At 33.7% G+C, this 16,851-nt stretch overlaps 2 protein-coding genes across 8 annotated transcripts in view; one reads left to right on the forward strand and one right to left on the reverse strand.

Moving 5' to 3' along the window:
- Positions 1-16,851, reverse strand: part of LOC149736985 (myotubularin-related protein 13-like) — a 29,145-nt gene that overhangs the window by 7,758 nt on the left and 4,536 nt on the right. For 4 of the 7 annotated variants that reach the window (XM_089876489.1, XM_089876487.1, XM_089876488.1 and 1 more), the window contains exons 9-31: positions 16,753-16,830; positions 14,083-14,196; positions 13,354-13,500; positions 12,904-13,002; positions 12,426-12,633; positions 11,748-11,864; positions 11,417-11,550; positions 11,038-11,109; positions 10,007-10,165; positions 9,419-9,523; positions 8,860-9,065; positions 8,491-8,683; positions 8,229-8,285; positions 7,826-8,024; positions 7,331-7,440; positions 6,884-7,134; positions 6,464-6,631; positions 5,981-6,151; positions 5,292-5,488; positions 4,775-4,929; positions 4,307-4,447; positions 3,883-4,014; positions 134-340 (exon numbers count right to left, since the gene is read on the reverse strand). In XM_089876489.1, the coding sequence (XP_089732615.1) occupies positions 134-340; positions 3,883-4,014; positions 4,307-4,447; positions 4,775-4,929; positions 5,292-5,488; positions 5,981-6,151; positions 6,464-6,631; positions 6,884-7,134; positions 7,331-7,440; positions 7,826-8,024; positions 8,229-8,285; positions 8,491-8,683; positions 8,860-9,065; positions 9,419-9,523; positions 10,007-10,165; positions 11,038-11,109; positions 11,417-11,550; positions 11,748-11,864; positions 12,426-12,633; positions 12,904-13,002; positions 13,354-13,500; positions 14,083-14,196; positions 16,753-16,830 (3,420 nt within the window). The remainder of the gene's footprint in view (positions 1-133; positions 341-3,882; positions 4,015-4,306; positions 4,448-4,774; positions 4,930-5,291; positions 5,489-5,980; positions 6,152-6,463; positions 6,632-6,883; positions 7,135-7,330; positions 7,441-7,825; positions 8,025-8,228; positions 8,286-8,490; positions 8,684-8,859; positions 9,066-9,418; positions 9,524-10,006; positions 10,166-11,037; positions 11,110-11,416; positions 11,551-11,747; positions 11,865-12,425; positions 12,634-12,903; positions 13,003-13,353; positions 13,501-14,082; positions 14,197-16,752; positions 16,831-16,851) is intronic. The other 3 variants (XM_089876491.1, XM_089876490.1, XM_089876486.1) reach the window with 1 other exon arrangement.
- On the forward strand, positions 1,495-3,579 carry LOC149736986 (hemicentin-2-like). Its single transcript, XM_089876520.1, has 5 exons — positions 1,495-1,669; positions 1,829-2,080; positions 2,277-2,470; positions 2,640-2,800; positions 3,011-3,579. The coding sequence occupies exons 1-5, from the start codon at positions 1,574-1,576 to the stop codon at positions 3,355-3,357; spliced, it is 1,050 nt and encodes a 349-aa protein (XP_089732646.1). The 5' UTR covers positions 1,495-1,573; the 3' UTR covers positions 3,358-3,579.

Raw genomic sequence — 16,851 nt, forward strand, 5'->3', positions numbered from 1 at the left:
ACATAAATCAGTTTTTTTAATGTGGGAAAATGGGGTATTAGGAGTTATAGGATATAAAAAATAAAAATTTTCAGGTCAATGTCAAAACAATTTTTTTTTAGTACATTTGACATAATAAAATACATATTATCACCTGCACAAGCCATCCAGAGTCTTCTACATCCTTCCTAAACCCAGTATCTTGTACTTGTTGTGGTTGTGTGGATAGGTTGTTGGAGGGTGGGGGTTCAGGGGGTAGACAGGATTTGATCATCGATTTGAAACTTAGACGAATTTGCTTCGGTTCTGTGATGTCCAATGGAACGAACATCACTTTGCCTTGCTGTTCGTGCTTTAAATTCTGTAAAAAATATAATTTATGCTAGTTGTTGCTACCAGGCATGCTATAATAGGCTATATAAATAGTTTCTTAATAGAAATAAAACTTACGTGTTTTTATCAGAAGAGCTTTTTACCAATACAAAAATATTTAGTTAAACCTGTTCGCAAGTACAGAAATTTCTGTAAAAATGAGATTCCCCCCAAAAAATGAGACAGAATTTCATTTAAATAATATGCAAAAGTTAAAACTTGGTAAAAATATTATAATCGTATTATCGTAGCCTTATGGTTTATGTAATATGTGCTAGGAAAACATTTATGTATAGAAATTTACCCAAGTTACATTATTGCGCAATATTTGTAAAACATCCAGGTATTTCATTTGGTAAATAATCACCGACAAAATATTTCTATCCCCTATGATGTCATGTGTTTATGACATCACAACTATTCTATTGTCAGCCATTGTTACGAGGCGTATATCACGTCATAATGTGTTTGCACAAACAGACCTTGAAAGAAGGACTAATTTTAACCGAGCTACTTTCTAGAAACTTCTGTATCACATCCTGATTACGACACTAACAATTTTCGAAATATGTAACTTTATAGTTGATAATATGACGTCATAACTTGAAAAAATTCAAATAAAATTAGATGACTCACTGCGTGCCAAACATAGCTGGGTGTTTTACTACGAAAGATAATTACGAAATTTAAATCTGGACATAATTTTTTGGTAATGTTTGCATAAGTGATATAATACGTAAATCAAAGGATGTCTCCTGCTTTACAATAAAACCTATTATTGATTGGTACCCTACAGATTGGGGTTACATAAGTAGAATTGACAGGTTTACAAATATTTTGTTCAAAAACTGACACCCCCGAACCACAAGTTTAATTTCAACGCTTCGAACGACTAATATTAAGGTTACGTCAACTTGTTTTAACTAATATTAAACTTATGTAAACTTTTATATAAGATACGCCTGGTTGCTAAATAAAGTCGACAAAGGATAGACATCCATGGGGGGGTTGTAAAATTGTTACGACAACCGGCGTGGTTTCAAAAATAAACCAAGAGATTGCAAATGCAAACAACCTCTGTTGAGAAAGTTGTCTTATCACATGTCAAATATTGGATCTGCAATCTTAGTGGAGTGAACGCGTGTTGTTTATCACATATTACAAGCTATATAAGCACGCGGGGTTTGATACAGAATCACAACTTTGAAAAGATACAAGAAATATGATGAAGTTTTTGGCAACCTTATGTTTTGTGTATGTTGGTCTTATTGGCAATGCTGTGGCCATTGTGGAACAAGAAGTGGATGTGACATTAACGGTAAATTCATTTTGCTTTTAAAAATTTCAAAAATTATTAGTACTACTTTTTTATTAATGATTTCCAATTTCAGTTTGTGCTTTAAAGTTTTTGTAGTATTTTAAAAAATCTTGTATTCTAGTGCCTTATTAAAACTCAACTCAAAAATTATTTTTTCAGTTTGAAGAAGTGACGGCTTACTTGGGCAACTCTGCCACCTTAGAATGCGATTACACCATCTCTAGTGGGCAGGATCTTCCAGTCACTGTAACATGGAAGCAAGGAGATGGACCACGGTATGCTGAAGAGATATTTACATGTACAGGGTACACCAAGGAGGACAAATCTTGTGTGAACGCACAAGTGACAAAAATCGAGTATCTGAACCGACTTCAGATTGCTAACTCATCTCCTTCGTTGGTATTTACAAAGGTGAAAAAGTGAAATAAGTATTTGTAAATCTTTTTGTGTGAAGGTTTCAAATGAAAAAAAAAACATGTTTTATAGTTTTTTTGTGTGTTTTTACTTTTTGTGAAGGTTTCAGCTTCCAAACTTTTGTTTTTCAAAAAGATTTTTTACTATTTTTTAAATAATTAAATTCAATTTTTAAAAGCATAAAATTCAACAGGTTGAGGGAGAAGACAACCATAACTACTGGTGCCAAGTTGCCATTGAAGGAAGTAACATGGGTGAGGAACAAGTTGATATGAAGTCGGTTGTGTTGCGTGTACGTGGTGGACATGAAAGCCCCAAGTTGCACTCGGTTACCATTGAAGCCAACAGTGTTGGTGAGGAAGGAGCCGATATTCAATTGGATTGCGAGTGAGTACAAGGGAGAGCTTAAGTTCCTAACTTGTTTTTTTTTACATTTTTGTCAGATCAATAAAATTATATATATTGGTTTGTAATCTTTTTTTTGGAAAGTCAAGTTTACGAAATTTATTTGATAACTGTTTTAAAATATTTTTTTTAAATATTTCCCTTTTTAAAGTTGCACAGGTTCCCACTGTGATGATGTAGCTTGGTTCAAAGGACCAACCAACGACCAACATACAGAGTATGACATGGTGTATACGAGAACATCAGGTTCAAGACCAATGCCAACACAGTATGTTCCATATGGGGATTGGAAAGGCAGAGCATCACTAAGTGGTAAGGTGGTGATACAAGCCAATGTATAGAGAAATGTATTTAACTTTTTTAATGTGGCAACTCTATATGTATTTATCTAATTTGCATTTTGATGTATTTTGCTAAACTGAATTTTAATGTATTTTACCTTTGTGCATTTAGTGTGTTTTTACTTATAGGCATTCAACGCAATTAAAAGTAATAAAATCAACTCTATATTTTTCCTTTTAGGCAACAGTTTAGTAATAACTGGTCTAAAGGCGTCCGACGCTGGTAGATATTGGTGCGAGATGAGAAATGCTGCAATGTATGGGATCGGGGAGGTCGCTACCGACGCTAAATCTACTGTAGTTGAAATAATCAGTGAAAATGATGGAAATGTATTCACATGCGAGGGAAAAGCTGATGGTCTTTACGCTGATCCTTACCAGTGTAACATGTATTACGAATGTGTGATGTATGTTAAATATCACAGACCATGCCCCACTGGTACTGTATTCGCCCCTGGTCACCCATTATATGCATGTGAGCACCCTGCTAATGTACCAGCACCTTGTGGGACACTTAAAAATAACTAAATTTAATCTAACAATGCTGCTGCTTTGCTTCTTACCTATATTTTATAATCACTTTATTTGTACATTTTCAGATTTTTTTGGGGTAATTATGTCACACATTTTTTTATGAATTCAATCAAAGTGCATTTTGCTAGCTTTATGACAAACAATTTAAACATTATTTAATCGTATATTAATCTTCGCTTGCAATTTTGTCATGCCAATAAACAACCCAGACCTTTATTCTATATGTGAAGTTCTATAGCGTGCCCCAGGAATTGAGCCAGAGTTGACCTTTCGCTTTTTTAACTTTTAATATTTTCAATAAAAAAAATAAATAAAAAATACCCAAACTATTTCCCAAAAGTCAGATAGTCCAGTATACCAATGGTTCAATATATCAACTTAGGCAGATTTGTTTCGCATTACATAGGTAGTAAGTACATAATCTGGATTTAAAATCTGTTATGATTTTTTATATAAACTTAAGTCTAAACCTACCATTACCCGCCACACAACATAACAGCCAACATTACAAACACTAACCTTCAGTTGAGCCTTTTCCCCAAACACGTAAACCTTTGCTTGTTTCGACATAGCATGGTACATGGCTGATTGCGCAATAGTTCCATTACTACCACCATTGGTAGCTAGTGGACTTGGTGAACGAGAGTTAAGCTAAAGGGGATGGGCATTAGGTAGAAATTGAAACGCATGAGAACTGGTTAGGATTTTGTTAAGTAATGTCTAATGTTATATATTGTTATAATTTAGGAAAAATTAAAAAAAAAATTGTTTTAAGAGTATAGGAAAAAATAGCATAAAAGGTTGCATATTTATTGATTTTGTCTCAAACTGTATATACTCCAATAAAGTTTCATTTCAATGCTATAAAGCACAATATGCTACTAGTATATAATGCAATAAACTTACACCTATAATGACTTATATTGTTAAACATGCTACTTACCATAGGACTGGGTGATGTTCTCTCTCCAACTGGTTTTCCATTTGATCTTGTGAGTGTTCCCCATTTACGAGGCTTTCTTAACGAACTTGTCAGTGCACTCCCATGCCCACGTGTGCTGCTCTGTGGTGTCCTCAAGTGATTCTAATGCATTTATAATGTGGTAATCAGAATAAGATTAGATTGGTTAAAAAAATTATAACATCTTTTCCATTTTTTAGGAAAAATTACTGTATCTTTGTAAGTTTTAAATTTGGAAATTGATTTTTTTAAACTATTTTTTTTCAGACAATTTTGTTTATTTATATTACCTTTAAAGTTGAAAAAAGAAAATGTTTTACTCTAAAAGAATTACCTTTTCAAAGCGTTGGTACAAAATTATTGGGACAAAATTAACTTTTTTATATAGACATTAAGCCTTGTAGCAGAAGTGTATAACAAAGTTTATCGAACTACTATACAATAACTCACCTCATCATCTGTGCCAGTACTCGACAAACTGTTAAGTGAATCAGGACGGAATAATTCCGAGGATGGTCGACTCATTGGGGTGGAGTAAGATGCGATCTTCATTAAGAATTTCTCCTCCTCTGTTCCTGATCCTGCTGTCCCTTCATCAGACACTGCTTCAGTGCATAGGGATTGTGGTTAGTGTGTTATATTCTGCTGTTGTTGTTATCAGCATAATATAATAGTTCAAATTGTCGAGGTAAAATGGGTTGGTTCAAAAAAGTTTTTTATTACCATGGAGCAATTTTTTAGGAGAATTGGATTTTTTATGTTTTCAGACTTAATGTAATACTTTAGTAAAAAAAATTCTGATTCAATAAAGAACTATTCAAGCCCCATTTATGAAAATGCTGTTAAATTTCTTTGTATAGAAACACCCCCAATGATAGCAGCGTCTCCCAAACATGTGTCCTGTATCCTAAGGTCACAGGCAGTCAGTCTTTTTAAAACAAGAATTACAAAGATAACAGATTCTTACACATCGGTGCAGATTGTCCATGCTTAAACAGCGAACTGGCCGTCCTGGTTCGAATCCCACTGCTTCTCATAAGCACAGCTTTAGTAGTTGGATGCAACCATACAATGGATGGGAATCGAGACTGGTGGTGGCAATGTGCGAGTGATTTAATTTGATCATCAGACATGTTCATTGGAACAACTGAACAAGCTGGGTAACTAGGGGAAGGTAAAAAGGGTTTTATTTAGAGATTTTTAATACATAAAAAGGATCTTCTTTGGCTGCTAACCCATTTATATTACAAGTAAAACTTTCTTTTAACTAAATGTAAACCCAATCTATGTACAAATAGAAAAAATGTTAAAAATGAAATGTTTAAATTGTTTTGTTTTTAATTTAATGCTTGTAGGTCTGTCCAAACCTGTGGTTTGAGGGCCTTGTAAAAAATTTGAGATAGATATAAGAATAATACAACATATATGTAGCAGAACATAAATGATACACAGTAGGGTGGGGAAATATGGGACACCTTTTACCTCTATTTTCTCGTCCAATTTAGTAGTAAACAAAGAAAATTCAAAGAATTATAAAACTATATTCTCAGGACTCTCATAGACCTTTGTTAATTGTTTAAAACATGATCAGAATACTTGGATATTATGTGCTGGAGGTGTCCCATCTTTCCCCACACTACTATTCCCCTATCATACCTCCTGCACACTGAGAACATGCGGTTAACCCTTGATAATCGATATCGGTTTCCATCTGTGTTCAACAACCCCAACCTTTGATAATCTCCCTCGCACGAACGTTGGATCAATCGGTTCATCGTGTCTTTATCAGATAATGTTTTCGTCATTGCTTCGTCAATGGGGGGCATTCTGTGGGTAAAAGTGGGGTTAGGGGTTTTAAGTGATATTAAAAAGGAGATTTGAATGGGTTAATACGGGTATTATAGGAACAAAATTAGGGTGACTTTCTTAAATGCTAAAGAGATTGCCCACTGAATGCCTACGTACCAAAAACATAGCTAACCCATTCTGATAAAGCATAAATTAAAAACAATAAATACTATCTAACCCACCCCTAAACACGAAAACCACAACCCAACCTTCCTAGAGTATGAAAGAACCATACCCCCTGAAGTAAGGATACAACAACCCAACCCCCAAAGGATATTAACAACAACCTACCTTCCCAATGTAGCATTAGAACCCTGTTGTCCACTCCCATTACTTGCTGGGTAGTAAAGTGTTTTAGTTTTGCTGTCAGTCATGACCAGTCGCGAGAACCGATTGGTTTTATTCAACCCAGCTTTTCTCTTGGCTTGCTTAAACAATGTCTTGGTGCCCGATATTCGACTGTGATGAAATAATGAAGTGTTTGGTTAAAATAGGCAGTCAAGTGAACAGTTTGAGAGTTATGGTATATTTTAGTGTGTTAACATGGAAATGGTAAAAAAACTTGTGCACTGCATGGCAGCCATACAGTACATTGACTGATCCATGATACATTTTTATTGGTAGATAAGTTGCTATTCATTTTGAGTAAAGATAGACCTAAGTTGAGTAAGATAGACCTAACACTATCTACAGTCTATGCATAAACATTACGTAGAGCTTGACATGGTGCTTGAGACACTTGACGTTGACCCCGCCTTCTTTCGCATTACTGCGTTTGATGCTTTGTTGAATTGCAAGCGAGAGTTGCGGGCAGCGGACATGGCAAACGCCCCGTCGATTGTGAGCGGGTAACGCAGGGTTTGGAGCTCGTTTTGTAACTGATGTTGTTGTTCGGCAGAAACCTCCTCGTCAAAGGAGAGGAGGAGGAATTGGAAGGTGGAGGATCGGAGCTGGATGCCGTGCTGTGGGTTGTTTAATATGTGTTTATTGTTTACTGCTAAATATTTTGTGCACCATGCAGTATATAGTGTAGCTGGCTGCCCATACTGCTGAGATTTAGGCCAAAATTTAGAGTAACTCTAGAATTAACCTCAGGTTTCATGAAGTATGACAATTTAGGACCTCATTTATAACAAACCCACAAAACGTTAAACTTACCTGTAAGTTTTGATCAATGTTTGCAACGTGTGGAAACTCACTGACATTGAAAGGTTTCATCTTGAACAGGCTTGCAACAGGGAAGGAACGAATCACAACTTGCTCAGCGGCTGAAATAAAACAAAATAATATTACAAACTAAGTTTGATTATGTAAATTTCAAACTGGAAAATACACTTTAATATTAGTTGCAAAACGGTTATTTAGTTTTTTACTATTGTTTTAAAAATTTCTATAATAAGTTCTTTATATTTTATTCTACATAGGTGAGGTCCTACAGCGTAACAAGTCATACTTGGTACTATTTTTTTATAAATTAACTTTATACAAGTAAAGTCCCCACACCTCCTAAAACTGTTCCTTGCGGAGACTTTTATAAAAACAATTTACCAGGGTTTTGTTATTTAGGCAAATTTTGGGGGGAATTTGATCATTTAAAATGGGTGCAGCAAGAAAAAGGCTGGGAAAAAGTCATTATTTAGCATTTGAACTAACCTAATGCATCGCATGGTACTCCAATGAATATAACACGATAAGTAGTGACAAACAACGCTCCCTCAGCTGGAAGCAATGTAGGACCACCTATCTTCCCTCCTACTGCAGTAGCCCGACCATCAGCTGCCAAGTATGCACGTAATGGCTTGTCTATCGCATGTGTCTCCCCAAGAAGAAGGTTTGGTTGGAGTAGTTTTGCCTGCGGGGGTTGGTAAGGTGGATTAGAGATGGTATGATATGACAGTCATACGCAAAAAAATGGGTTGACATTTAGATAACAATAAATAAACTGACCAAACTGACCAGGCTTTTATTAAAGTTGTAAACTGGTTTGACGTTAAAAAAAGCCTTATATAAACTGAAAATGTATAGAAAATACTTCGTAAAAAAATCTAAGTTTTACCTTCTTGATCGGTGGCAAACGCTTGCTTTCTTTACACACATCTTGTAAGGACTCAACCTTTGAAAATAATAGTTACATGATAAGTTAATAAAAATATATCAATATTGCTTAAATTTTCTTGCTTTTTAACTCAAAATTCACACATTTTTTGGCTGATTTAACAGCAAAAGAATTAACTTATTATACTAAAAGTTGAATGCAATAGTTGAATGGTTGGATGCAAATGTAACAATTTTAAAATTAAACAAACAAAACAATCCACCTGCATATGAACCAGGGTTGGAATCTTATTGGTCAACATCTTTGTGTGTTCATTGGAAATATTCGCTTCAGTGCACACGTGGTCAACGAAGCGCGTCACGAACTTTGACACAGTTGACGCGATGTCGCCGGATCCGTCGGATTCATCGAATCCCGATTCCTCGTCACAACTTCCTGTCATCGATCCCGCGATACTGGATGTAGAAAAAAGCTGAATTAACATGTTTAAATACAAACAATGCAGCACATACAAAAGACATCATTGCACTCCTGTTCTTATACAATTCCCACACCAAAACAACTGACACAGGTAAGCAAAAATCAAGCTCAAAATAGCATTTGGATCAATACAAGTCAACCACCCACCCACCTGTTAGTAAAGTAACTGTTGCTACTACTTTCTTCTCCATGAGTTAAACGTAAAAACTTTGTTCGATTTGCTCTCGTGGAATCGAGAGGTACCAGCATGAAGACCATCCTCTGTGCATTGTGCATCGCTTGGCTGAAGACAACTCCCTCTTCTGATGAACTCTCCTCTGATTTATCTTCAGCTGACTTAGACTCCCATTTCTTAAGCTGGAAAAAAGATTTGAAGTTTTTATATTATTTATATTTGTGAATGGAAATAGTGGTAACATTTTTAAGCTGGAAAGATATTCGGGACTTTTCTATTGAGTATTTTTTTATTATTTATTATTCTTTAAGGGTATGGTCCTTGTCAATGACCTAGGATTTAAGCCAGATTTGGCCCATTACCCCAACACCCAGAATGTCCATTTAAGTCCTTCGTGCGACCGGTACCGCGACATTGCATCGCTGTCAGATACATATTTTTTTGCACCATTTTCTATTGAGTATTAGTGGTATTACTTTCATACAAAGTTTTTAGTAGGTCTAATAAAACAAAATCCTTTTAAAATTGTGCTTACCTGAATAGCAGCAATGCTCATACACATTTGGTTGTCTCTTCTACCAAACACTTCACTAGAATTTGAAGTTTCAAGATTTTTTTGACTACCAGTTGGTGATAAACGCTGGGAATTAGGTAAATATTAGAGATTTTGATTAGGCTTTATATGTATTTTTATGTACATATTGTTTATGTAAAAATTTTTAAGATGTGAATGTGTATGTTTTATAGTCTTTAAAAACTACATATAGTAGGATGGGGGAAGATGGGACACCTTTTTATTCTATTTTCTCGTACATTTTGGTAGCAAACAAAAAACATTCAAGGAATTATAAAACCTTTTCCTCGCGACTTTCATAGACCATTGTTAATTGTTTTAAACATGATCAGGATATTTATATATTTCGTGCTAAAGGTGTCCCATCTTCCCCCACCCAACTATATATATATCAAAAATCACTTTAAAAACTGTATGTATAATATACCAACTCAAAAAAGGAAAAAAATCCCTAATTAAAAATGGTGAGACATTTGACTATAGGCAAAGTAAACTGTATAGTTATTATAATGAGCAATTATTAAATAGACCAAAAAACTAAACACATACTCTTGTTGTTCGTTCCTTCTTAGTATTAACAGCATATAGATTTCCAATAGCATCTTGTATGTCATCAAAGAACGCACTTTCCCAGAATGCATGGGAAGTCCATACAGGGTGATCTTGTACAACTGTATACATAAACTGCATCACTGTAGGGCACAGCTTCTGTACAGGAAAAGATTCCATTTAAATTAGTTTAACAGTTTACAGCCATTATTTTTTTTAATCAGACACAAAATATTGTAATAATAGCTTTGTAGGGCACAGTATTTGCGGCACAGAATATTTTTGTTAGGTTTTGCACAAAAAAGTGCTGTAATATTAATTAGGGTCAATAATTTCTCTGGAATCAGACAGAAAATATTGTACTAACAGCTAAGTGGGGCATGGTTTCTGTAAGACAAAATTCATTTTTACAAAACAAGGCATTAAAATAATACGCCAACCCTTTTTATAAGTTATATATCAGTATAAATTTTTTTAAAAGAGACACTAACAGAATTTTCTATTTTTTTTAATGGCAAGATAAGATTAGGCTTTCATCAAACAAAAGAATTCAAAACATAACTGGTAGATCTCAAAAAAGTCAAATAATTCAACCACAAAAACTTTAATGAACATGTTCAGTATTTTATGAAATACAAAACCAAATATCTTGTAGGGTCACGTCATTAAAACTATTATTTTGACCTTAAAACGTTAAACAATAATATACAAGAATACAAATAAGGAAAAGTTTTCAAGCTATGTATTTAACATGTGGACAAATTGGAACATTAAAACTAGAATTTTGATTTAAACATAGTAAAAAAAATGATGTATGGTAATGAAAAACTAGAGGAAAGTTCTTAAAAGATGACAAGCTATTATTAACATTATAACAATATAACTATTATTGTTTGACTTAAAAAGGTAAAAACACCAATGTTTAATATTACAATGCGAAATCTAACCAAAATTGTTAAGAAGTAAAAGCTTACATATTTAACATACAAGTATAGTGTTAGTAATACAATGGGTATGGTTATATGACTCACCCGGTAAAATGCAGTAACTACAGGAAGTAGATCGGCAGCTAATGTATTCTCATCAAGCTGGCCACTGCTGTCCTGTTGAATCAGCAAAAAATTAGATTTAAATTATTTTTTGTCACTGCATAAATGTATAGGAGTTAATCTTGCTACCAGGTATAAGTTTTAACAGGGTAAGGTGGGAAAAGACAAGACACATTTAGTACCTAATATCCAATCCTGATCATGTTTTAAACAATTAACAACGGTCTATAGGAGTAGCGAGAATACAATTTTATAATTCTTTAAATATTTTTTTTACTAAAAAATGGGACGAGAAAATAGAATGAAAAGGTGTCCCATCTTCCCACATCTACTATATTTTAGGTGAGAAATAGCAACCTACCTGTAATGCATTGTTGATAAGCCTTGCAATATAATCAAACTGTTGATTATCAAGTTGGGGGTGAGTTTTGGAATACGCAGTTAATTCATGGGTTAATGCATTCCGTGCTGATCTGCTTTTTAATGCACGCAATACTGAAAATAAAAAAGTCTTCATCAAATTAAGGGTATATTCCATAAGTGTCTCGTTTATTTAATTTTTAGTTATATTTGGGCTAACAAAACTTTTTTAAGAAATTGTTATAATTTAAAAAATTTCTAACTATTTTATTCAATTTTCTCAAAACAGTTTTAAAAAAATTGATTTAAATAAGTAATTATGCCTATCTTACCAGCTTGAAATATCTTCTTAATTTCAAGAGTTTTGCTTTCAAATATAAACGACATGCAGTTCTTGAGGACTTCTAATCTCCTGCTGCTTGTAGTTCCACTACGATGTGCAAAAGATACTGCACAGATGGATATATATAAGATTCGAAATAGTATAATGCATATCAGCATTTAACAGTTCATAAATCAAGTAGGGAAAACTGGACACCATCGCATAACTTCTAAATATCCTGATCGTTTTTTACACAATTAAAAATTGTCAGGAAGATTGGATGAATGAAACATTATTTTTAACCATGTTACAACTCAAGTTTTAACATTGTGTTCTGTTTTATATATGTATTAGTTTGACTGATATGTTACCGTGAACAAACACAATAAGTATCAATATTTAGTTATTTAGCCAGCTTTCTATACATGGTAATCATCAAATTCATAATTATACATTTTCTCTTCTTTGTCATAGGGGCCTATAATGGAGCAACACAATGGCCCATGCTATTAGTAAACATCATACACGGATCGATATTTGTAAGCCACCCAGCCATACACTTCTTTAGCATAACATAATGCTTGCTTTATACAGTCAACAGCAATTGTAATAAACCTCATTTAAAACTTTTCAGATTACATAATCTGACAAATATAACAAGCAATCTAACCACCACAACAACACATACTTGGCCTTGATCCTTCTGGAACTTTCCTGGAAGATTGCGCAATCCTTTTCGGACCACGAGCTGACTCGGCCCTGACACGATTCTCCTCCATAAAAGTTTGCACGGCTGTCGCGCTCAGTTTTGGGAACCTTTTCTGGTTCAATCTTTCGTGGGATCCTGAACTTGGTTTGGGGATTTTCTCAGTTATAGAAAGATGGTTTGGGTTTTCCTGTTAGATTATTATTGGTTTAGAAAAAGCAGTTATTTAAATGCATTTTTAAAAATAAATATAGTAATATAATATCGTAATATTTAGAAATAAAAAAATTAAAATCCCCAAAACATATGTGAACAAAATAAGTAAACACTTTTCAACAAAAGCTATCAAAAAGTAATGTCAAAAATCTATAACTTTACACATTTTTACAAAAAAAAACAGTATAAATTTCCTAAAACAACAAGGAAATATGCAGTTCACAACTCTCTACACATCACTTACATTTATATAAAGATCTGAAGCAAGTATCTTAATATGTCGCATTGCATGATATACATTATTCATGTCCGATTGTATTCGGTTTGGAACATCTGCTACAAGCTGTAAACAAGAAATAATTCAATTAAGATATGATATCTATTGTATATTGGTCTAGATTTATTTTTTGCTTCAAGCTAGTTTTATAAAAATTTTGTGTTAAAGCAAAACACATAATACAAAATTTTGCACACGCCTTACTTTTAACAGCAAGGGTGCTGTTTTGAGCCTAAACCTGGGTTTTAAAATATATGATGTCCCCTCTGGTTCTGGTGTAACACGTTACACGATACCTTAGACACCCTTAATGGTATACATATGCAAAATTATTTTACACAGTATGAATCCTAACACAAATCTAATTGTTTGTTTTTACAAAATGTACCAAAATTCAAAAAAAACTTAAAATTTCACCTCATCAAACTTATGCAGCTTCCTGTAAGGTGGACCATTGGTTTGAACAAACAGAGAGAAAGCTTGGCTTTCTAACAACTTGGGTACAAACTCATTGGCAGAAGGTGTGTTGTGCACTGAGAAACCTCGCATTAGAAGGAAGTTTTCCTGCAATGCAATGTAGTATTGTTAATTTTCAACTTTGCAGTTCTGGCATGATGATGCATTGTGTTGAATGTTGGCAATATTTTCTGTTCAACTAAAAGTGTATCCATTTATATGTTTAGTTTATCTATTAATAACACAATTTTGTGTATTTTTTTTCATTTCTTATTTACACAAAGAATTGACCAAGTAAGTAATAAACAATAATTTGTTAAACAAAAAACAAGAGCTTTGAAACTATTATCTAACTATTATTTTTTGAATTTTTGTAAAAACTTGACTGATTTTTTAGATACAAATAATAAGGCATACAAGAAGAATGTAGTTACTATGCACAAAGAGAAAAGATTTGTCTTTGTAACTTTGTGTGAAAATTCCTAGTCTGTTTGTAATGAAAACTGCAGAAGAATTAAAGAAACGTGATACAGAGTACCAGTGTGAGTGCGGTAACATACTGAACCATGTGTTTATTTAATGACAAAGTTCACAAATTGCGCCGGTATAAATTGATTCATAGCTTCGACAGTAATGTTGTGGTAACTACAAAATTGCTTCAATAAACATCACTTACTAGTTACTACCCACCTTTAGGAACCTAATGATAGGTTTAGGATGAACACGACAAACTTGCAAGCATGACCGGTATCCCATCAACAGTTGACTAAACAAACGAAGAAAAATTGCTCGAATTTCTTTGTCCTTATAAAAGATTGGATATGGGTCAGAATACTGTAATAGTATAATGCATATCAGCATATAACAGTTCATAAATCTAGTTGTGTGTTATATTTTTTGACAGTAATACTTAATATGCCTAATATACATTCAGATTGATGGTGATATATTAACTTTACACAAAACACATTTGCCTCTCTGAGTCTTTATTTTAGAGCACATAGATTATAAATATTAAATAAGTAACATGATACAGTGTTTATATTTGCAACAATGAAACTAGTAAGCCACACACACCACTATCAGTAAGTAGTAAGTGCTAGGCATGTTAAGTGGAACAGATTACCAAGGTAGAACATCAGTGCACGTGTGGCACAATGTTAAAACCAGTTTTAAATTCTGGTTCAACACCATAAAGATCATGTAATGTTGTGCAATACTTAGCCATATGTACACAGAAACAAAATTACACCTAACATATTGGTATCCAATGACCAATAGTAAAAAATGCAAGTTTAACAACTATTTTTCGTAAAAGTGAAAGCAAAGGGTTAATACAGTAAAATTCCAAGTACTAGTAACTAGACCATGATAAAAATTTCACACCCCTTTGAAACTAGGAATTAGGAGAGAAGCTTCACAATGGTTGAGTGAATCAGAGTAGTGGGGGAAATGTTTCCTTGTATGATTACGTAACTCACAGCTAAGGAGAAACTTTCTGTGCTGTTTACTACAGCATAACTGTCCACACACCACGAGTTAAAATCGTGTTTTCAATGTTAACTTTAACACAGAGATTTATTTGTAAGAAAACACCATAACAACATACATAGTGTTTGTAACCTATTCTATATTGGTAAGGTCCTGCAGCTTGACATGCCATGACGGCCCATTGAACTTTCAGGCAGAGAATAAGCCCATAACACTACAATATTGGATGATTTGGACCTCTTTTGTACAAAGTCAAAAGTAAAAACTGATTTAGAAATCCATAATGCAAGTAATCTCTGTTTCATACCAACACCACCTACATAACCGCCTACACCACCAAGCTAATCTTCATACAAACATGACATTAGAAACCACAAGCTTTGCTATGTGGTTTAAAGTCAAACAATTTATTATAAACCCATCAACCAAGCATTATGGTAACAAGAAATAGTCTGTATTTACTAATGGAAAACCTGGTTGCTATAATGATAAACCTTAGTCATAATGAGCATAGTTGTCATATAAATGAACTTAAGTTATAATAGATACTGGACAGTATGTTATATACAGTAGGTTGGGGGAAGATGAGACATCTTTTCATTCCATTTCTTGTCCCATTTGGTAGCAAACAATATTCAATGAATTATAAAACATTATATTCATGACTTTTATAAACCGTTGTTCATTGTTTAAAACACAATCAGGATATTTGGATATTCCATGCTAAAGATGTCCCGTCTTCTCCCAACCTACTGTATTATGTGGTTGGAAACTAAGCTGTATTAGTCTGGTAAGGATATGTCGTCATAAATGCATGAATAAGAGGGAAATACGCGACTAGACAGTGAACTCTATTCACACTTTGTACTTCACTACTATGTGAAGCCGCCGGTTGGCAGTAATATGGCAAAGAGTAAACACAACAAGCAACAACTATACTTAAGATAGTATATTAGAATCAACTGTATATTAGGTATAGTTAATTTGAGCTACACCAAGATTGCAATATGTAAGCATCTCGAGATTAAAAAAACACAAAAGAATGAAAGTCTGATGAAATATAGGCTAACATTTATGCCAATGAGATAAAATTCTAGATAAAACAACATTTAATAAATAGGAACTGTGTTGCGTCATACGACTAAATAAAGACTAATTAAAAATGAAAAGATTAATATTACAAAAACCACAAGAAGAAAATGGCTCAAGAGTTCTTGCCCTTTTAGTGAAGTCTAAATAAGGTCATGAGATGAATACGGTCGTGCAACTGTATGACCAAGCATAGCGAAGATTATTAAGGCAGTGGTAGACACCATATAGATCCACATACCCTGGTGAATTCACAGTAATCCCGAATCCCTAACGACTCTACATTTGCATCACAATACCACATACACTATAATTGCACAAGTGCTATTCTATGCCTAGATAATCAATACAGAAAGAATGCAAAGATAGCAAAGCGACAAGACCGAATTCTACACAGATAAGAACACACTTTATGCCTTTACCAAACTTATTTTAGCAATGCAAGATATTCGTTGTTTTTGGATGTAAATTTTAAAACATGTTTAACCAAATCATTATTGCTATTAGTAAAAACAAAGCTTGACGTTTAATAGTCACCACTGAATGATCCGTGGGAAACAATTTCAAATCCCATAACATCATAGATGTAACATTATTTTTTTAAATTAAATTTTCCTATGTCAACAACTATGAGTGTAACTGCATTTTAAAGAAGTCGGCCCAGATTTTGGTAAAATTCAAAAAAGCATCATTCTTATACATAAACTGTGCAGTTAAAGATTAAACCATCACACTAAGATATATTGGCAGCCTGGCAGGTACATAGTCATAGATGCTTACCAGTCTTTCTGGCTCCGAAGACTTAACTTGTTCAGGAGGATAAGCATAATCAGCTACCACCAGATCCGGACACAACACCTGTGAAAATGAAGTTAAAAT

This window comes from Ciona robusta, chromosome 4, assembly GCF_009617815.1.
Source record: "Ciona robusta chromosome 4, ASM961781v2".
Classification (NCBI taxonomy): domain Eukaryota; kingdom Metazoa; phylum Chordata; class Ascidiacea; order Phlebobranchia; family Cionidae; genus Ciona; species Ciona robusta.

Coding starts and splice junctions, on each gene's coding strand:
- LOC149736986 (XM_089876520.1), top strand. CDS start 1,574: ATGATGAAGTTTTTGGCAACCTTATGTTTTGTGTATGTTGGTCTTATT. Junction 2,471..2,639: donor GATATTCAATTGGATTGCGA/GTGAGTACAAGG, acceptor CCCTTTTTAAAG/TTGCACAGGTTCCCACTGTG. Junction 2,801..3,010: donor AGGCAGAGCATCACTAAGTG/GTAAGGTGGTGA, acceptor TTTTCCTTTTAG/GCAACAGTTTAGTAATAACT.